The sequence below is a fragment of the Osmerus mordax genome, chromosome 18, assembly GCF_038355195.1.
Source record: "Osmerus mordax isolate fOsmMor3 chromosome 18, fOsmMor3.pri, whole genome shotgun sequence".
In the NCBI taxonomy this organism is placed as follows: Eukaryota; Metazoa; Chordata; class Actinopteri; order Osmeriformes; family Osmeridae; genus Osmerus; species Osmerus mordax.
In genome coordinates this window covers 3,751,894-3,773,907 of record NC_090067.1, presented here as the reverse complement: position 1 = coordinate 3,773,907, position 22,014 = coordinate 3,751,894, and the positions used below count along the sequence as shown (strand labels likewise).

Sequence of the window (22,014 nt, the reverse complement as noted above, 5' to 3'; positions counted from 1 at the left end):
AGCAACAGGATCGAGGTGGTGGAGCCTCTTATCAGCCTGCTGTGTTTAATGTATGTCGGGTCAAGCGGTCTGGAATGTCCTGTGTTGAGAAGGATGTTGACTGATCTGAAGGTCTGGTGGCGTGAGGACCAGATGACAGCACTTCCCTCTGGCTTCTACTCATACAGTACTATTGTATTTGCCACAGATCAGCACAACTAAAAACACAAACGAGGAAATGAGTAGTCAGTGATGTCACTGCGAAGGATGACCAACAAGGCAATGAGAAGCAACTAAGTAGGGTGCAAAAATGAGGGGTTTATTAAACTTTAACTGAAGATAAAACAACTAGCAACAGAAGATCATGGAAACCACAGTGAAATCAAGAAAACTGCAGAGACAGATGCTACCTGACCTTTAGGTCGCCCCCCCCCCCACACACACACACACACACCACCGAGGAGTGGTACAGTCCATCATGACAACAGAAATAACAATAATTCTAACATGGTTTACTTAAAAGGTATGTTTATGGTGTAAGAAAAGTCAATCATTGTTAAGGTGTGTCATTCATTGGTTATCAAGTGTACATTGGTAGATATCGACGTGCAGAAACGAAAGGTCCAGATCCCTTTGTGGACCACGGGCCATCACAGTCACACAAACCTCCCGTCACAGTCACACACACACACTTCTCCGGAGTCATCTGAGTCCACTCTTCTGAGTGGAGCTCCTCCCCTTACCTCCACAGTTACTAGAATTAAGCAGTGTGGTTTGTGTCAGTCACCAGGGTCGGTGACAACACATACTAATGACAGTGATACGCACCCTTCTGTCAGAGTAAGTCGGCCACAGTGACACACATGCCTGTCAGGGCAGATCAGTCACAGGGACACACACACAGACAGGGGACAACACAGACAAACACACATACACACACAGACACACAGACATTTGTCCATGTCTTCTCCAGGAAGAGTCTGTCTGGACTTCAGACTGAAGTGAGACAAGACTTGTGCAGACAGAGCACACCCCTATTAACTCAGGTCACAGTGACCTGGAGAGTGTGTGTGTATGTGTGTTTGTCTATGTGTTAGACAAACACACATACAGTATGTCTAAAAGGAAAGGTGTGCTGTCTCTTGGAGCCCCTTCAAATACCTGACAATTATCACTATTGGTCATCACCTGTATTATCACTATAGATCATCACCTGTACATTATTCCTATAGATCCTCACCTGTACATTATCACTATATATCATCACCTGTACATTTTAACTGACGATCATCACCTGTACATTATTACTATAGATCATCACCTGTACATTATTACTATAGATCATCTGTACACAAATTCACTACATAAAACATTTTGGTTTGAAATGAATACGATCCTATCTGTTTATGCTTTATGAACATGTATCATGTATGCTGTATGTTAATGCTTTTTTTGAATACTGTATTCTGTACGTTTAAGCAGTCCAGAGGCCTGAAAGATCAGCTGAATCAGCTGGTTTGACAATGACGTTATCTCCGCGGGACATCCAAGATTACATTTAGCTATTAGCTATTAAGATACCTTGGCCGTGTGTATATATTCACGTGTGTATATTATATATGCTCGTTTATTTAAAGTGTCTTCAGTACCGTGATGGAGAGCCACCTTTCAGCCACCGGAGAATCTCTAGGGGGTCGATTAAGCCCCTCTCGCGCCGCGGGGCAGCTTTGTGAGAAGTGCGGATCTCCCGCGGACCAATCAGGACACAGATGACAAGTTCAACGGAATCTTTACCTGCGCCATCTGACACCTGCTCAAACTTGTTGCAGTGTGAGTGCGTGGACGGTATCAGCACGAGGGGAACCATTGACCTGCTAGTTTTTCCACATAAAAAGTTTTCAAAAAATTACTTGGACACTTTCAAGAGATCAGAGGATGAAGTGTGTTTCTCCGCTGAGTGGCGTGCTCCTGGTGTGGCTGTGGCTGGGTCTCCCGGCGGGGCTAAGATGCTCACTGGAGGAGCAGGTCTCCTCCGGGATGCTGGAAATGATGTCCACAGGCCAGGGTTGGCTGAATCACACGGCCGTTCGCTCCCTTTTCAATCAGCTCGAGCGGCGTGTGCAGTGGGCAGCAGTGTCGTGTGAAAAGGTAACGTCTTTGCCCGTCTTTCTCTCCGCTTTCAGAGAGGTCGAGGTCCAATCCACACCTGGTATTGCGCCGAGCGCTACAGTGTGTGCTGGGTTTTTAATTTTGATTTTCTATTTTGACCAGTCTAACATGAACCCATCCAAACTGTTTCTATTGAATCTAAATAACCTCACGTTTGTTTAAACATGTTGAAAGAACTAAGCGCAACGCGACGGCAAAGTTGCAGCCGTTCTTGACACCAGCGCGCACAGCTTTCGGCACATAGTTCTCTGTGTATCTTATTAAGATGTATCTATTTCCAACATGGTAAACATTGGATTAATAATCACAACTAAACTGAAACACACAATTTGTTCGGGAACCTGTTTTATCAACTTAAAGACCAACAGGAAGCAGGTCTACTTTCATCGCTTTACAGCCCCTGAAAGACCTTTGAGATCCAGCTTGTTGTCTCTCTGGACAATGGACTCCGGTTGGATAACCGCTAAGCGGATGCAGCTTCAGTCACGTTACAGATGTCATGTGAATAGCAGAAATAGGTTTAACTCATAACATGACATATAGATCACAAAAGGATTGGTTGATTATCCATTGTTCAGTAGGTTACATTTCATTCAGGCAATGAAAGGTTCACTCAGTGAATATCTAAGGTGTTTTAATGCTGATTCTCTAAGGTGGAACGGCACCAAGCTGTAAATAACCAGGTGAAGTCTCTGGCTCATTACTCAGCTGTCGACCTCCATGTTGGATCCAGCATGATAGCCTCACAGCATGACAGATAGCAGGACTTCACTGGGTTCAGTATGTTCATGTGTATGTATGTGTGTGGTGTTTGTGCGCGTGTGTGTGGTGTGTGTGTGGTGCATGTGTGTGTATGTGGTGTGTGTGTGGTGTGTGTGTCCAGTGCCAGCCTCTCCTCTATCTAGACCAGCTGGTCAGGAACTACTCCAGCGAAGGTCTGAGAGTGGAGCATCTCTACCGTGTGTCCGAGGGGTGTGGCCTCTATATCAGTAGCCCCGCCCTCGCCTGCACCGCCATGAGGGAGGGGCGCTGGGGCGAGGAGACAGACCGCCTCCTCAGGAGCATCCGTCAGCAGGAGGAGCAGGCGGGGGAGCTGGAAGAGACACTGTCCTCTTTGCTGCAGGACATGCAGACACACTACAGACCAGCTCACCATCATGTGGAGGTGGGTGACGCAGTCATGGTAACACTTTACACCCCATAATAACCTGGTGTTAACCTGGTGCTACCTGTGCCCTCCTCCCTCCTAATCACCAGTGTCTGAGCAGCCGTGACATTATGGCCGAGGTCAGCATGTGGTCGAGTAACTACAGTACGGTTTCCATGGTGATGGGGAGCATTGTGTACCACGTTCTCCGGGGAGACTGCTTGACAGGCCACGCCCTCCCGGGGGAAACCTACTTCCTGGACTCCATCATGCAGCGCCTTGGCAACAACAGTGTTACTGTCTCTGGTATTGTACAGTTACCATAGTAATGACTGTATAATCTTCACTGGTTCTGTACTGTTACCATCGGAACAACACCATTACTGCTTCTGGTGCTATAGTTATAGTTACACAGGGCTACAGGGTGACAGTCTGTGTTTCCTGTTCAGAGCTGGAGGATCTGATGAGCAGTCTGAAGATAGGAGAAACACACCACGAAGAACATGATCATCTTCACCCAGAGGACCTCCACGCTCACCAGGACGACAGTCACCGTGACCACAGTCACCAGGACGACAGTCACCGTGACCACAGTCACCAGGACGACAGTCACCGTGACCACAGTCACCAGGACGACAGCCACCGTGACCACAGTCACCAGGACGACAGTCACCGTGACCACAGTCATCAGGACGACAGTCACCATGACCACAGTCACCAGGATCACAACCACACTGAAGAGGGACAGGGTAGGAACAGTAGCTGGGACCAGGTAACCACACACACTCACACACTCACACTTTCTCACACACACACATTCACAAACTCACTGTGGCTGGAGCCCTCTTCACTCACTCACACACTAATGTGTGTCTCCTTCCAGGTGTGTTTCACAGCTCAGCAGCTGGTCCAGATCTATGGGATGAACGGTTCTGCTCTGGTCCGGTCTGACCTGGCTCGGCTCAGCCCCGCCCTGGTGCAGCAGCTGCTGTCAGGAGCCTGCTCTGCCCTGCCCCTCCCAGATCCCTCCGACTCTCTCACCACCACCGAGCGTGAGTCTAACACCCCCAGCCCCTCCTAACACCCCCAGAACCCTCCTGACACCCCCCCCCCCCACCTCCTCCTCCTCAGCCCCTGTGTGTTGCCTCCAGCTCCAGGCCTGAGCAGGTGTCTCCTGACCTCCATGTCTCCTGTCTCTCCAGGGTTCGTGTACGCCAGCATAGCTAACCTGCTGATCAGCCTGACCTCCATGGTTGGGATCGTGGTTCTGCTCTGCACATCCTGCAGCAGCGTGTTCCAGCTCTGCATCCAGTTCTGCGTCAGTCTGGCTGTGGGCTCGCTGACAGGAGACGCACTGCTGCACCTCATGCCCACGGTTAGTACATAGTTCTACACTATTACCTAGTATGCACTACTACCTAGCATACACTAATACTTAGTATACACTATACCATTTATACTACTACCTAGGGCTGGGCGATATATCGAATATCAGCGCTAATATGTGACGACAATGTAAAATGTGAAAATATCGTGAATATCGAATGTTTTATTATTTATTTTTTTGCTGGTCCTTGTGTTGCTTGTGTTCTAAGATCAACGTCTGGCTCCTGTGTTCACACACACAAAAACACACACACACACAGACACTCTTTGTGAGCATGTGCACAGACTGAAAATTGCACGCGCACAGGCACTCTCTTTTGCTCTCTTTTTGTCCTGTCACATAAGGACCTCTGCATGAATTGTTCCATGTGAGGACCATTTTGTCACGTTGCAAGTACCATGTTATGGCAGCTGCTTAAATTTGAACTACACATTTTGTACTTTGTAACAATAGCTGTTCTATCTATTTTTGTTGTTGTTGTTTTCTTATTTAAATGCAAATGCAAACATATTGAGATATATATTGAATATTGTAAAAATTATGACAATATCAAGATATCAATTTTTTTTTATATATCGCCCATCCCTAGTACTACCCAATATACACTACCCAGTACATACTACTACCTTGTATACACTACTAACTAGTATATAGTCAAAATGTGCGCCTTTTTCCCGATTGTGTTGCGTTATTGTTTTGTTGCACGGCTTATGAAATACTATTTAGAATATACTCACTGGAAGGAGCAGGGTGCCACAACAGAAATGCAACACCACCAAGATCCATTTTTTGCTTTTTTGCTTTAAGCCTAGATGAGATGGGGGGGGCTTGGTTACTGTAGTAGGAGTTAGCTAGCTCGCTAGCTAGCATCAGCGGTGTCAAACCCAGTTTGGCAGCACACAGCTGGAGACGACTGACAGCTGGGGCGGCCACAAGCACACTTCACAACCCCCCGGAACATTCTCTATTAAGACTTGCATTGCCCTGAATGACCGCTGTTATGCTGTGCATGTGACCAATAAATCTCTTTGACTTTGACTTTGGGTGTACTGTCACAATAAACCACGCAAGGTTTTATCACTGATATACTGTGACCGCAGCACAACCCAGGGTATATCTGATGTGGATCCAACCTTCCAGGTGGTTTATTGCTGTTGTACAACAGTTACATCAATGGGACATTTCAGTGTATTTTACAGACATTTCATTTAAACTCTTACCAGAAAAAAGTCATACATTTCATGCTGCTTGCTCTCCAGGAGTTAGGATTCTCATTTGATAATGCCTAGCAACCAGATAACAATTAATTTCGTTTTGTGTGCATTTGTTTGTGTGCGTACACTCTTGTGTGTGTGTGTGTGTGTGTGTGTGTGTAGGTGCTGGGACTGCATGTCCATGAAGAGGGCTCCAGCCACAGTGACGAGCCTCAGGACCACGTGTACAAGCTCCTGGTGGTGATGGCTGGGATCTACTACTTCTACCTCATGGAGACCGTCTTCTCCATAGTCACTCAGAAGAAGGAACACCACCACCACCCGCACCACCATGGCGTAGGTCTCTCCTCTCTCCTGGTCCCCGCTGCTGGTCTCTCCTCCCTTCCCCTCTCTCCTCCCTTCTGGTCTCTCCTCTCTGCTGGTCTTTTCAGTAGGCTGTTTGTGAAGGCTGAATGTGAAGGCTGATTGTGAAGGCTGATTGTGAAGGCTGATTGTGAAGGCTGATTGTGAAGGCTGAATGTGAAGGCTGATTGTGAAGGCTGAATGTGAAGGCTGATTGTGAAGGCTGAATGTGAAGGCTGATTGTGAAGGCTGATTGTGAAGGCTGAATGTGAAGGCTGATTGTGAAGGCTGATTGTGAAGGCTGATTGTGAAGGCTGATTGTGAAGGCTGAATGTGAAGGCTGATTGTGAAGGCTGATTGTGAAGGCTGTTTGTGTGCAGGAGGAGGAGGAGCCTCACCACTGTGACCATGGCAAGGTGCTGGAGATGTACCAGGAGAAGAGGAAGACTGCCTCCCAGACAGACCTGGTACACACTCTCTCTCTCACACCGATGCACTCTCTCACATACCACTATCTCTCTTACTCCCCTAAACTTAACCCTTAAAGTACTTGTAATTCCAACCCTAACACTAAGGTATCTTTTTCCATACTTATACTCGTGAGGACATTTGGTCCTTGCAAGGGTACATTTAGTCATTTAGCAGACGTTCTTATCCAGAGCGACACACACACACACACCAAACACACACACACCAGCCTTACGACCTGTGTGTTTCAGGTGGATGGGGAAGACAAGGAGGCCGTTTCTCCAAAGAAGGAACGTACCAAAGGTGAGATCTGATTGGTCTTCAGAACCAGCACCAGCCGACACTGATTGGATAAGCAGCACTAGTAATGCACCCTGATTGGTCCAGCAATATCTGGCGAAGCTTGTTCAGGCATGGCACTCAGGCAGCGTGTCATCTGCTGACGCAACTTACTCACAACAACTGCTGGTGTGCTCATTTCATGTCTAGACCTTCCCCTCTAGGGCCCTTAAATACTGCATGCACTCACAGAGCCAGACGCACACACTGACACATCATGTGCTGCTATGTGCATCATGTGCAATGTTGCTTTCACCTTCCACCATCTCCAGCTTCTCCTGTCTGCTGTATCGTCACTACAGGACGTTGTTAGTGCTCTGTGAAGCCTTTTGACTGTTAAACATGCAGTACATTTCCTGGATTTGGACATTGTATTTGTATCCTGCCTTGTTCTTGTATTAACTTGTGCTATTCTAGCCATGCTCCAAAGGAGGAAGTTTATCCTTAGATAGATCCACACCTCCAAAGATAAACATATTTCCATGTAATAAATTGTTAAATCAATATGTGAGTGTTTTGAATGAACTGGTATACTGGGCCCTTATTGGAGCAGCCATGTTCAGCCGTTGTTATGTACTGTAGATTGTGTAGATTAATCTGATATGAGATAAACTTTATACTCTGCTGTCCTCACTGACCTCTCCTCCCTCCCTTCTCCCCCTCCTCTCTCCCCTACCTTCTCTCCACTCCTCCCTCTCCTTCCCAACCTCCTCCTTCCCCCTCCTCCCTTTCCCCTCCCCTTCCCTCCCACCTCCTTCCCCCTCCTCCCTTTCCCCTCCCCTTCCCTCCCACCTCCTTCTCCCTCCCTCCTTCCCCTTCTCCCCTCCCCTCCCTTCCCCCTCTTACTCCCTCTCCACCCTACCCATCCTCTATCCCCTCCCCCTCCTTCCCCTCCTCTCATCCCCCCCCCCTCCTCCACCTCCCTCCCTCCCTTCCTCCCCTCCTACCCTGCCTCAACCCAGAACAGAGACTGCTCCCCTTCATGATCACCCTGGGTGATGGCATCCACAACTTTGCAGACGGGCTGGCTATCGGAGCAGCCTTCTCTGTGTCCTGGAGGTCTGGCCTGGCCTCCTCCCTGGCCGTGCTCTGCCACGAGCTGCCCCACGAGCTGGGTGAGTCTTCACCCCATCCTCACACAGTACAGCTCTGCACCCATCCCTACCCAGTGCAGCTAGACCTACATCCCATCCTTACACAGTACAGCTCTGCACCCATTCCTACCCAGTGCAGCTAGACCTACATCCCATCCTCACACAGTACAGCTCTGCACCCATCCCTACCCAGTGCAGCTAGACCTACATCCCATCCTCACACAGTACAGCCCTGCACACATCCTACCCAGTGCAGCTAGACCTACATCCCATCCTTACACAGTACAGCTCTGCATTCCGTCCCCTCACAGTATAGGTGTACAGCATGTGTGTGATGTGGTTCTATGTGGTTCTATGTGTGTGTGTAGGGGACTTTGCCATCCTGCTCCAGAGTGGTGTGTCTGTGCGCAGGGCGCTGATGCTGAACGTGGGCTGTGCCATGACATCGTTCGGGGGGCTGTACCTCGCCCTCTCCATAGCAACCGACGCCGCCACCAAGCAGTGGATCGCCGCGGTTACCACCGGGATGTTCCTCTACGTGGGATTGGCTGATATGGTGGGTATGGTACCATGGTAACATGTACCCACAGCTGCTCTTTCACCCCCCCCCCCCCCCGAACCTGACATATAACCATGACAATCAGACATATAACCATGACAATCAGACATGTAACCATGGCGACAGACAGACCCTGTTAGTAGCTGCTACAGCACTAGCTGGAGATCATGCTTTTTCTAATGTATTTGTGTGTGTCTGTGTGTGTGTCTCTGTGTGTAAATGTCTGTGTGTGTGTGTCTCTCTCTCTCTCTCTCTGTATGTATGTGTGTGTGTGTGTGTATGCAGCTCCCCACCATGGTCCATGTGGACAGCCGTCACCCCTGGCTGATGTTCTTCCTGCAGAACGTTGGACTGCTGACCGGCTGGAGCATACTGCTACTGCTGTCTCTCTACGAAGACCGCATACACTTCTAACACACACACACACTCCTCGCACACACACACACACACATGGTCTGGAAACTGTTCTCTTCTGCATATGTTGCCAATATACTCGTTGTCCAGATTAATATAATAAACTCCCATCAGTTTTAATACTGTGTTGTAAAACAGATAACTGATGTGATGTACCTGATAGCAGAGATGTGACTCCAGTCTGTCAAACCTCCAAGATGAACACCTCATTATGCTGCTTCTGTGTCTGCCTCATTGCACCAATAAAGGGCAAAATACAAAGCTTCTCTTCAGTATGTGTTGATATTGATGCTGTGGTTGTGGTGATGATGAAATACTGGTGAGTATGCTGTCATGGTGATGAAAAACTGGTGAGTATGCTGTCATGATGATTATGAAATACTGGTGAGCATGCTGTCATGGTGATGGAAAACTGGTGAGTATGATTGCTTTATTCTTACTTCCTGTCAGCAAGGTAGGAGTGTGTTGTCTGGAGTTCCCACCAGATGGCGCCCTGCTCTAGGACAAGTTTACTGTATCTCAAATTATGTATTTTATTGAACCTTATCCAATTTACAGCATTAGAAAAAAGTGAACTAGATAGACAGATATGGTGAGTCTCCTGACATGGGAGAGGTATTCAGACTTCTAGGCTGTCCACTTCACACTACATTTCCCATGATGCCTCAGGCTTTCTTCACAGGTAAACCCGGCTGCACCTTCACCTTTATATAACACAACCAAGCCTACTTACTCAGAACATAGGTCACACCTATGATAAGCTAACATATAATATAATAAACATCCTAAATATACACAATAATAACCAATACAGTATACTTAACCTATAATACACAATCCTATACTAACCGTATAACCTATACTAACCTAGAGACAAGTAGGGTACAATTAGTGCAATATTGCTGATTGTGCCACCAGCAGCTGAAACTGCAACCAGTAGCTGAAGTGACAGTGTGTAAAGTAACTAGTGTGAGTGTCGACAGTGTCCATATCAATGGAGCCTGATGGCCCTTGGAAAATAAACTGTTGTCCAGTCTGCGTGTGCGAGACCAAATGCTTCGGTATCGCCTGCCAGAAGGCAACATACAACATATAACCTGAATTCATGTCACGGCCCCACCCCCCTGAGCTTGTTTCCATTACACACCTGCTCCTGATCATCGTTACCACTACTTAACCTGTGGCCTGACATCCAGTCCCTGCCGGATCGTTAGACGTACCAGTACGTTGCGCTTTGGTGCCTGTATTTAAAGTATACCAGTAGTCATCCTGTTCGCTTTACAAATTTTTCCTTATTTTTCTGACCGGACTCCTGCTCCTCTGTTTCAGCCTCTGCACCCTGGAGACCCATTCACTCCTGCCTAGCCACCCTCACCACCGACCTGCACATTTGTTACCACAATCACCTGTACCCACCTGTCACCAATAAATACCTTTTTTTTCACCACCTACCAGTCCCGGTCTGCATTTGGGTCCCATCACTGGGATTTGTGACAATTCAAGGTGAGAAGCTGTAGCTGAAGTGACAGTGTGTAAAGTGACTAGTGTGAGTGTCGACAGTGTCCATATCAAGGTTCATTCAGGAGCCTGATGGCCCTTGGAAAGAAACTGTAGTCCAGTCTGAGTCGCCTGCCAGAAGGCAACAGGGTAAAAAGACTGAAGGATGGGTGGTAACAGTCTTAGAATCCTGCCAGCTTTCCTGAGGCATTGTGTGTGGTAGGTGTCCTGTAGGGCTGGGAGCTTACTGCTGATGAAGAACTCAGCAGACCTGACCACACTACGTAGGGCCTTGCGGTCCCTGTCTGTGCAGCTCCCATTATACCACACTGTGATGCAACCAGTCAGTATGCTCTCTGTAGTGCATCTGTAAAAGTTAGTGAGGATGACTGAGTCCATGCCAAACTTCTTCAGTCTCCCCAGGAGAAGAGGCGTTTCCGGGCTGCTTTGACCACCTTGTCCGTGTGAGCAGACCAGATGAGGTCGTTGCTGATGTTCACCCCGAGGAACCTGAAGCAGCTGACCTTTTCCACTTTGGATCCGTTGTTCAAAGTCCAAAGTCTTCACAATTTTACGTTGAGGAACATTATTATGAAATGGTTCCACGATATGTAGATGCAGGTTTTGGCAGATTGGTGAACCGTTGCACATCTTTACGTCTGAGAGACTCTGCCTCTCTAAGATACTCTTTTTATACCCAATTGTTACTGACCTGTTTGCAATTAACCTAGTTAGTTGCTAAAGGTTCCTTCAGCTGTTCATTTTCTGTAACACTTTTTCCAACCTGTTATTGCCCCCATCCCAACCTTTTTGAGACATGTTGCAGCCATCAAATTCCAAATTACCTTATTTTTTCCTTATTGGCACATTTCCTAAGTTTACACATTTGATATGTTTTCAATTATCTATTGTGAAGGATATATGAGTTCATGAGATTTGCTAATCTTTTTTACACAAAGTTCCAACTTTTTTGGAATTGAGGTTATATCTGATTTGCAGCTTTGAAGTAATACAAGCCTTCCTGTTCATATGGCTTACTAGATAGAATTCAGTCATGAAAGGGTTAACTTTGTTCAGGACAGAGGACTGGAAGGGGAGGAGCCTCGTATCGTTATTTCACTGAAACAAAACTAAAGTGATTCTAAACTCAGGAAACACGTTCTACTTGATTTAGGTATAGAGTGATTTGGTTATTTTATACACAGAGATCATAGAAAACAACATAAGTACCAGTACCAACAGGTGAGGACAGAGAATCAATAAGGTGTATCCAATGATGATGTGAATAGTAAATAGAGACTGTTGCTTGACTGACGTTCGAAATACTATCGAACTATGCTCTTCTATATGCAATATTTCTGTATTCTACTATTTCTGTCTATGCTATTGCTCATTTAATAAAAGTACATTTTCAACAATAAACCATAATACAGTTTAGTCGCTCTGGATAAAAGCGTCTGCTAAATGACTAAATGTTTAGTTAAGTTCACAGGTTCACAAGATTCACAAGTTCACTTCTGGTCTTATTCTAGAAATGGCTTCCTGCAGCAGTCTCCTGTATGAAGATCAGTTCCTGTGTTCTATCTGTCTGGATGTGTTCACTGATCCTGTCACTATTCCATGTGGACACAACTTCTGCAAGGCCTGTATCACCAAGTACTGGGACAACAGTGACCTGTGTCAATGTCCCATGTGCAAGGAGAAGTTCTATAGGAGACCTGAGCTTCGTGTCAACACTTTCATCTCTCAGATGGCTGCTCAGTTCAGGAAGTCAGTGAAAAATAAACCCAACAGCCAATACCTACGACCAGCCAGATCTGGAGAAGTGTCATGTGACATCTGTACTGGTACCAAGCTCAAGGCCCTGAAGTCCTGTCTGGTGTGTCTGACCTCTTACTGTGAGACTCACCTGGAGCCTCATCAGAGAGTTGCAGCCTTGAAGAAACACAAGTTGATGGACCCTGTGGAGAACCTGGAGGACAGGATGTGTCAGAAGCATGAGAGACCCCTGGAGCTGTTCTGTAGGACTGACCAGATGTGTGTTTGTCTCATGTGCACGAGAACAGACCATAAGACCCATGACACTGTCACTTTAGAGGAAGAGTTCAGACCAAAAAATAATGATCTGGGGAAGATGATGGCTGAGATGAACCAGATGATTGAAGAAAGATCTAAGAAGGTTCAGGAGATCAAACTCTCAGTAGAGACCAGCAAGAGAGATGCAGATAGAGAGATATCAGACAGTGTTCAGGTCTTCACTGCTCTGGTGCGCTCCATTGAGAGAAGCCAGGCTGAGCTCATTGAGGTGATGGAGGAGAAGCAGAAAGCAGCAGAGAAACAGGCTGAAGGGTTGATTCAAGATCTGGAGCAGGAGATCACTGAGCTGAAGAGGAGAAGCACTGAGCTGGAGCAGCTCTCACACACTGAGGACCACCTCCACCTGCTCCAGAGCTTCCCATCCCTGAGCACCCCTCCACACACCAAGAACTGGTCTGAGATCAGTGTCCACAGTGGACTGAGTGTGGGGGCAGTGAGGAGAGCTGTGTCTCAGCTGCAGGAGACACTCAATAAAGAGATGGAGAAGCAGCCTGAAGTCAAGCTGAAGAGGATTCAGCAGTATGCAGTGGATGTGACTCTGGACCCTGATACAGCACATCCCAAAATCATCCTGTCTGAGGATGGGAAACAAGTGAGATTTGGAGACATAAGGCAGGATCTCCCTGACAACCCAGAGAGGTTTGATCGTTGTCCCTGTGTCCTGGGAAAGCAGGGCTTCTCCTCAGGGTGGTTCTACTATGAGGTGCAGGTTGAGGGGAAGACTGAGTGGGATCTGGGAGTGGTCAGAGAGTCCATCAACAGGAAGGGGGCGATCTCAGTGACTCCTAACAATGTATACTGGATTGTACGGCTGAGGAATGGAGATGAGTACAAGGCTCTGCCTGGCCCCTCTGTCCTCCTCTCCCTGAGACAGAAGCCCCAGAAGGTGGGGGTGTTTGTGGACTATGAGGAGGGTCTGGTCTCCTTTTATGATGTGGAGGCCAGGTCTCATATCTACTCTTTCACTGGCTGCACCTTCACTGAGAAACTCTATCCACTCTTCAGTCCCAGTCTGAATGATGGAGGTAAAAACTCTGTCCCTCTGATCATCACTCCTGTCACACAGTGAAAAACAAAGATGTGGAAATGCTGGAGTTCAAAAGAAAATGTGATTACAAAATATTAATCTGAACAAAACAGTTGTGAGTATGCTGGAGACAAAGTCATTTAGATTTTCAAACATTTATAACACATCTTTACACAGGTGCAGTGCTCCCCTGGTGGGTCACAGGGTAGAGCATGAACCTCAGACTGAGGCCTTGACTCGGGGTTCAAGTCCAGCCTGGGTCATTTCCTGCTTTTCTCTCTTTCTTAATACCTTTCCTGTCAATCTTTCACAGTCTGTATCAAATAAAGGCATAAATGGCAATGAGATGTCACGTAAATGTACCAGTGAACAAATGAAAAAAAAATGACCTAAAATGCAATAAATGCATATAAAACCTTATTCAATCCTTTAAAAAAAAACTATTTTGTACACTACCACAATCAGTGAAAAGCACAAATCACCTTTGAGAATGTCTGTTTAGTTTAGAGAACCTCCAACATGATGCCTGTATTCAGGGACGATATACAACACACAGTTGTGTTTCAGGTTCACACTGGTTCTGTTCAAGTGTGAAATGCTCTTAAGAGCATAAACTCTTGCTTAATCTCACTGCTTCAGACAGTGTTTTTACGTTTTTTAGGGTAATCCATATATTTAACATAAGAAACACACTCAACAGGTCAGATATGAATATATAGTTGACAGCATTATGACCAGCTGTAACTGATCTGAGACCAGCATTAAGCCCAGCTGTAACTGATCTTTGACCAGCATTAAGATCAACTGTAACTGATCTGAGACCAGCATTAACACCAGCTGTAACTGATCTGAGACCAGCATTAACACCATATGTAACTGATCTGAGACCAGCATTTACACCAGCTGTAACTGATCTGAGACCAGCATTAACACCATATGTAACTGATCTGAGACCAGCATTTAGACCAGCTGTAACTGATCTGAGACCAGCATTAAATAAAAACACAAACTAACGTTTAATGACTTTCCATTTAACCTGATCTAAATACACACCATATTCTAAGCATGAAGAGTCTCAATAAAGCAAGTCATTGCTGCAATTTATGGCTACATCGTTTACTGATATTTTATAGATGTGTTTGCTCCATACTAAGCATGAAAAACATTTACAAATTTGACTTCCAAACCTCATAGAAACAGTGGGAGGAGTTGAGCAAAACACTAAAACAAACAGTGGCAATACCTCAAGAGAGAAAGAATCATATATAATCCATGATCAGAATGTGTGTGCAAGTGTTAATGTGTACTGCATGTGCGAGAGTGTGTGTTCCTACCCATAGTGCAAACATAACCGGGCTCAACAACAGAAATCAGGAGGCTTTTCCAGAAAGCAGGTTTTACAACATAACCAGGTAAGTTAACGCTCCAGCTGACACACGATGTTGCAGCAACTTACAGGCAATGTTGCTACAACGCTGGCTGTCAGATGAGGAGTTAACTTACCCGGTTATGTTGCATAACCTGCTTTTTGGAGTACCCCCTGCAAGGATGAGAACATTGAAAAAGTGAGGTAGAAGGACAATTCAAGATTTTCCCCACTCACAACAACTGCTGGTGTGCTCATTTCATGTCTAGACCTTCTCCTCCAGGGCCCTTAAATACTGCATGCACTCACAGAGCCAGACGCACACACTCACACATCATGTGCTGCTATGTGCATCATGTGCAATGTTGCTTTCACCTTCCACCATCTCCAGCTTCTCCTGTCTGCTGTATCGTCACTGCAGGGCGTTGTTAATGCTCTGTGAAGCCTTTTGACTGTTAAACATGCAGTACATTTCCTGGATTTGGACATTTGATTTCCTGTCCACCAGGGAATTTGTATCCTGCCTTGTTCTTGTATGAACTTGTGCTATTCTAGCCATGCTCCGAACCAGAGTGTTTCCCTTTGGATAGATCCACACCTCCAAAGATAAACATATTTACATGTAATAAATTGTTAAAACAATATGTGAGTGTCTTGAATGAACTGGTATACTGGGCCCTTATTGGAGCAGCCATGTTCAGCCATTGGTATGTACTGTAGATTGTGTAAATTAATCTGAAACTTTATACTCTGCTGTCCTCACTGACCTCTCCTCCCTCCCTTCTCCCCCACCTCTCTCCCCTACCTTCTCTCCCCTTCTCCCTCTCCTTCCCAACCTCCTCCTTCCCCCTCCTCCCTTTCCCCTCCCCTTCCCTCCCACCTCCTTCTCCCTCCTTCCCCTCCTCCCCCTTCTCCCCTCCCCTCCCCTCCCCTCCCCACCCTTCCCCCTCTTACTCCCTCTCCACCCTACCCGTCCTCTACCCCCTCCCCCTCCTTCCCCTCCTCTCATCCCCCCCCCCCCTCCTCCCCCTCCCTCCCTCCCTTCCTCCCCCCCTACCCTGCCTCAACCCAGAACAGAGACTGCTTCCCTTCATGATCACCCTGGGTGATGGCATCCACAACTTTGCAGACGGGCTGGCTATCGGAGCAGCCTTCTCTGTGTCCTGGAGGTCTGGCCTGGCCTCCTCCCTGGCCGTGCTCTGCCACGAGCTGCCCCACGAGCTGGGTGAGTCTTCACCCCATCCTCACACAGTACAGCTCTGCACCCATCCCTACCCAGTGCAGCTAGACCTACCTCCCATCCTTACACAGTACAGCTCTGCACCCATCCCTACCCAGTGCAGCTAGACCTACATCCCATCCTTACACAGTACAGCTCTGCACCCATCCCTACCCAGTGCAGCTAGACCTACATCCCATCCTTACACAGTACAGCTCTGCACCCATCCCTACCCAATGCAGCTAGACCTACATCCCATCCTCACACAGTACAGCTCTGCACCCATCCCTACCCAGTGCAGCTAGACCTACATCCCATCCTCACACAGTACAGCTCTGCACCCATCCTTACCCAGTGCAGCTAGACCTACATCCCATCCTCACACAGTACAGCCCTGCACACATCCTACCCAGTGCAGCTAGACCTACATCCCATCCTCACACAGTACAGCCCTGCACACATCCTACCCAGTGCAGCTAGACCTACATCCCATCCTTACACAGTACAGCTCTGCATTCCGTCCCCTCATAGTATAGGTGTACAGCATGTGTGTGATGTGGTTCTATGTGGTTCTATGTGTGTGTGCAGGGGACTTTGCCATCCTGCTCCAGAGTGGTGTGTCGGTGCGCAGGGCGCTGATGCTGAACGTGGGCTGTGCCATGACATCGTTCGGGGGGCTGTACCTCGCCCTCTCCATAGCAACTGACGCCGCCACCAAGCAGTGGATCGCCGCGGTTACCACCGGGATGTTCCTCTACGTGGGATTGGCTGATATGGTGGGTACAGTACCATGGTAACATGTACCCACAGCTGCTCTTTCACCCCCCCCCCCCCCGAACCTTGACATATAACCATGAAAATCAGACATATAACCATGACAATCAGACAAATAACCATGACAATCAGACATGTAACCATGGCGACAGACAGACCCTGTTAGTAGCTGCTACAGCACTAGCTGGAGATCATGCTTTTTCTAATGTATTTGTGTGTGTCTGTGTGTGTGTCTCTGTGTGTAAATGTCTGTGTGTGTGTGTCTCTCTCTCTCTCTCTTTGTATGTATGTGTGTGTGTGTGTGTGTGTGTGTGTGTGTGTATGCAGCTCCCCACCATGGTCCATGTGGACAGCCGTCACCCCTGGCTGATGTTCTTCCTGCAGAACGTTGGACTGCTGACCGGCTGGAGCATACTGCTACTGCTGTCTCTCTACGAAGACCGCATACACTTCTAACACACACACACACTCCTTGCACACACACACACACATGCTCTGGAAACTGTTCTCTTCTGCATATGTAGCCAATATACTAGTTGTCCAGATTAATATAATAAACTCCCATCAGTTTTAATTCTGTGTTGTAAAACAGATAACTGATGTGATGTACCTGATAGCAGAGATGTGACTCCAGTCTGTCAAACCTCCAAGATGAACACCTTCATTATGCTGCTTCTGTGTCTGCCTCATTGCACCAATAAAGGGCAAAATACAAAGCTTCTCTTCTGTATGTGTTGATATTGATGCTGTGGTTGTGGTGATGATGAGATACCGGTGAGTATGCTGTCATGGTGATGGAAAACTGGTTTGTATGCTGTCATGGTGATTATGAAATACTGGTGAGTATGATTGCTTTATTCTTACTTCCTGTCAGCAAGGTAGGAGTGTGTTGTCTGGAGTGCCCCCTAGATGGCGACCTGCTACAGGAAAAGTTTACTGTTTCTCAAATTATGTATTTTATTGAACCTTATCCAATTTACAGCATTAGAAAAAAGGTCGGTAACACTTTTTTAATAAGTCAACGCTTTTTGGCATTTACAAAGTGTTAACTAATAGTTAGTTAATCCTTTATAAAACATTTTGAAACATTAACAATACATTATTAAATAGTTAATAAGCTTATTATTAAATGCTATGTTAATCATTAATAAACACTGTTAAACATTATGGATTTGATTCATAATACAATTCATAAGGTGTTTGATAACTGCATTACCATACTTTATAGACAGCTTGTTAATATAGTTGCAAACCAGTAGTTTATAATCTGTTAATGGTACATGAGCTGGTATAGAAAGCATTAGCAAATGGTGAACAAACCATTTACATGACCTTTACAAAGCATGAGTAAATAACTAACAACATATTTACTTATGTCTTTAATTAATGTACGCCAAGTCGAATACATGATGTACACTAATACTTAGCAGATGTCTTAACAACTATTTTATAAACACTTACTAATGATGCAACTTGTGATTAGTAATGCAAGTTATAAAGCATTTACTAACTGTTAGTTAAGGCTTTTGTGTTATTTATTAAGGTGTTCTTGTCCATTCTCAAACCTCACATTCACAAAGGTATCATAACAACTATTTTATAAACACTTACTAATGATGCAACTTGTGATTAATAATGCAAGTTATAAAGCATTTACTAACTGTTAGTTAAGGCTTTTGCGTGACCTAATCTAAAGTGTGAACTATCTATGCCTTATTAAACATTTATAAGTTATTTATTAAGGTATTCTTGTCCATTCTCGAACCTCACATTCACAAAGGCTGAACATACGTTTCTCAAAAGGAAACAGACACAACACAATGTGATACACAAAATTACTATTTTATTGAAGTAATGACAGGCATGTGTCTTACTAACTACAGTACTTAGCTCTACTAGCCGAGAGTGACAGCGGTCGATACGTTATAACCTCAGTTTGATATTTCCCGGCATGACCGAACGGTCGAGGTTAGTAAGTTGTTTATTATATGGCATTTTTAGCTCTTTTCATTTAAAACATGTCGTTTTGTTCAGCTCTACTCAACGGTGTCTTCACACGGTGTGTTTCAGGTGTTAGCACCTACCTAGCAACCAATCTGAAATCTGAGCAACCAAACCTAGCAATCTGCCTAGCGCTTGTCGTTTATCTCTCTGTGTTCACACTTTTCTGCTCTTTTAGAAAGTTAAGAATTTCCTCGTCGCTGTTGATGTCTTCATTGTCATCTGGATAGTAAAACTCCTCGATCGCGCTCATTTTGAAGGTGACATCAGCGGAGGGCAATAAGAATACGTATCAGACCGCAGGTCAATGCGCGCATAGAATATAAAGACTTAATACGCGGCTGGCATGACTACCCATTAGCCAATCAGAACGCTCGTACTGTTGTTGCAATTGAACCAATATGCTGTTCTTATTGGTTCAGAAGACGTTCTCAAAAGAGTTGTTGATATGTTGCCTTGGAGATGTAGTGACGTCACCAGTACAAGTGCAGCTGATTGCTCTGACAAGATGGCGTCTGCTCCAGATTCGCCGTGTTTGATTTGGGATCTTCCCACGTATTGTTGTAGTATATAAGAAACCAAATGTTTACTCTTCGACAGGTCAGCAAACGCTTTGTCGCCTCAATTTGTTAAAACGATTTGTTTGTTTGTAACCCTCGACCTACGGTCTCGGTTAACAAACGTTTAAACAAATCTCTGCTTTCAAAGGCGTTTGCAGACCTGTCCAGGAGTAGCTAAACATTTGCAGTTTATTACAGCCATTTTTTGAAAATAAAATACAGCTTTGGGTAACCAACTTTTATACCAGTTCTACTGCTTCTTAATGGAAATAAAATACTATTTTATTACTCAGGTAAATAAATTAACAGCTATTTCTTCTAAAAAACAAAAACACAACATCTATAGGCCTATAGTCTTTCTATAAATGCTTAATAAGGCATAAATAGTTCACACTTTAGATTAGGTCAAGCAAAAGCCTTAACTAACAGTTAGTAAATGCTTTATAACTTGCATTACTAATCAGAAGTTGCATCATTAGTAAGTCTTTATAAAATAGTTGTTAAGATATCTGCAAAGCATAGTGTACATCCTGTATTCGACTTGGCATACATTAATTAAAGACATAAGTAAATACGTTGTTAGTTATTTACTCATGCTTTATAAAGGTAATGTAAATGGTTTGTTCACCATTTGCTAATGCTTTCTATACCAGCTCATGTACCATTAACACCTTTTAAACTACTGGTTTGCAACTATATTAACAAGCTGTCTATAAAGTATGATAATTCAGTTATCAAACACCTTATGAATTGTATTATGAATAAAATACATAATTTTTAACAGTGTTTATTAATGATCAACATAGTGTTTAATAATAAGCTTATTAACTATTTAATAATGTATTGTTAATGTTTCAAAATGTTTTATAAAGGATTAACTAACTATTAGTTAACACTTTGTAAATGCCAAAAAGCGTTGAGTTATTATAAAGTGTTACCAAAAGGGGAACTAGATAGACAGATATGGTGAGTCTCCTGACATGGGAGAGGTATTCAGACTTCTAGGCTGTCCACTTCACACTACATTTCCCATGATGCCTCAGGCTTTCTTCACAGGTAAACCCGGCTGCACCTTCACCTTTATATAACACAACCAAGCCTACTTACTCAGAACATAGGTCACACCTATGATAAGCTAACATTTAATGTAATAAACCTCCTAAATATACAAAATAATAACCAATACAGTATACTTAACCTATAATACACAATCCTATACTAACCGTATAACCTATACTAACCTAGAGACAAGTAGGGTACAATTAGTGCAATATTTCTGATTGTGCCACCAGCAGCTGAAAGTGCAACCAGTAGCTGAAGTGACAGTGTGTAAAGTGACTAGTGTGAGTGTCGACAGTGTCCATATCAAGGTTCATTCAGGAGCCTGATGGCCCTCGGAAAGAAACTGTAGTCCAGTCTGCGTGTGTGAGACTGAATGCTTCGGTATCGCCTGCCAGAAGGCAACGGGGTAAAAAGACTGAAGGATGGGTGGTAACAGTCTCTTAGAATGCTGCCAGCTTTCCTGAGGCATCGCGTGTGGTAGGTGTCCTGTAGGGCTGGGAGCTTCCTGCCAATGATGAACTCAGCAGACCTGACCACACTACGTAGGGCCTTGCGGTCCCTGTCTGTGCAGCTCCCATACCACACTGTGATGCAACCAGTCAGTATGCTCTCTATGGTGCATCTGTAAAGTTAGTGAGGAAGACTGAATCCATGCCAAACTTCGAGCCGTTTCTGGGCGGCTTAGACCACCTTTTCCGTGTGAGCAGACCAGGTGAGGTCATTGCTGATGTTCACCCCGAAGAACCTGAAGCAGCTAACCTTTTTCACTTCGGATCCGTTGATGTGTAGGGGTGCATTCTCCTCCTCCTGAGGTTATTGTCCTGACACCATGATGTCAGGATATCAACCTCCTCTCTGTAGGCTGACTCGTCACTGTCAGATGAGGCCCACAATGGTTGTGTCGTCAGCAAACTTAACAAGGAGGTTGGAGCTGTGCTTTGCCGCACATTTGTGAGTGAACATGGAGAACAGGAGAGGGCTGAGCACACAGCCCTGGGGGGTGCCTGTGTTGGTGATCAGTGTGGATGAGGTGCGTTCGCCGATTCTCACCACCTGTGGCCTCCCAGTCAGGAAGTTGAAGATCCACTTGAAGAGGGAGGTGCTTAGTCCCAGGTCCACAAGCTTGGAGACAAGTCTGGAGGGGATGATGGTGTTGAATGCTGAGAAGTACAGCATCCTCACATACGTATTCCCTTTGTCCAGGTGGGAGAGAGCGTTGTCAGGGCGATGGCATCGTCTGAAGACCTGTTTACCGGTATGCAAACTGCATAGGGTCAAGGGTGGGGGGCAGCGAGGAGC

The 22,014-nt window shown here is 45.6% G+C and overlaps 3 protein-coding genes across 3 annotated transcripts; all 3 read left to right on the top strand.

Annotated features, from left to right (window-relative positions):
- Positions 1-1,837: 1,837 nt before the first annotated feature.
- Positions 1,838-9,357, top strand: LOC136961875 (zinc transporter ZIP4-like). Its single transcript, XM_067255356.1, has 12 exons — positions 1,838-2,127; positions 3,032-3,313; positions 3,406-3,601; positions 3,745-4,067; positions 4,179-4,347; positions 4,498-4,670; positions 6,059-6,232; positions 6,619-6,705; positions 6,958-7,009; positions 8,008-8,160; positions 8,508-8,695; positions 8,984-9,357. The coding sequence occupies exons 1-12, from the start codon at positions 1,915-1,917 to the stop codon at positions 9,110-9,112; spliced, it is 2,139 nt and encodes a 712-aa protein (XP_067111457.1). The 5' UTR covers positions 1,838-1,914; the 3' UTR covers positions 9,113-9,357.
- A 2,786-nt stretch (positions 9,358-12,143) lies between these two features.
- LOC136961876 (E3 ubiquitin-protein ligase TRIM39-like) lies at positions 12,144-14,080 on the top strand. The gene has a single exon (XM_067255357.1). The coding sequence runs from the start codon at positions 12,144-12,146 to the stop codon at positions 13,773-13,775; it is 1,632 nt and encodes a 543-aa protein (XP_067111458.1). The 3' UTR covers positions 13,776-14,080.
- Positions 14,081-16,182: 2,102 nt separating this feature from the next.
- On the top strand, positions 16,183-17,558 carry LOC136961877 (zinc transporter ZIP4-like). Its single transcript, XM_067255359.1, has 3 exons — positions 16,183-16,324; positions 16,907-17,094; positions 17,420-17,558. The coding sequence occupies exons 1-3, from the start codon at positions 16,192-16,194 to the stop codon at positions 17,546-17,548; spliced, it is 450 nt and encodes a 149-aa protein (XP_067111460.1). The 5' UTR covers positions 16,183-16,191; the 3' UTR covers positions 17,549-17,558.
- Positions 17,559-22,014: the final 4,456 nt, after the last annotated feature.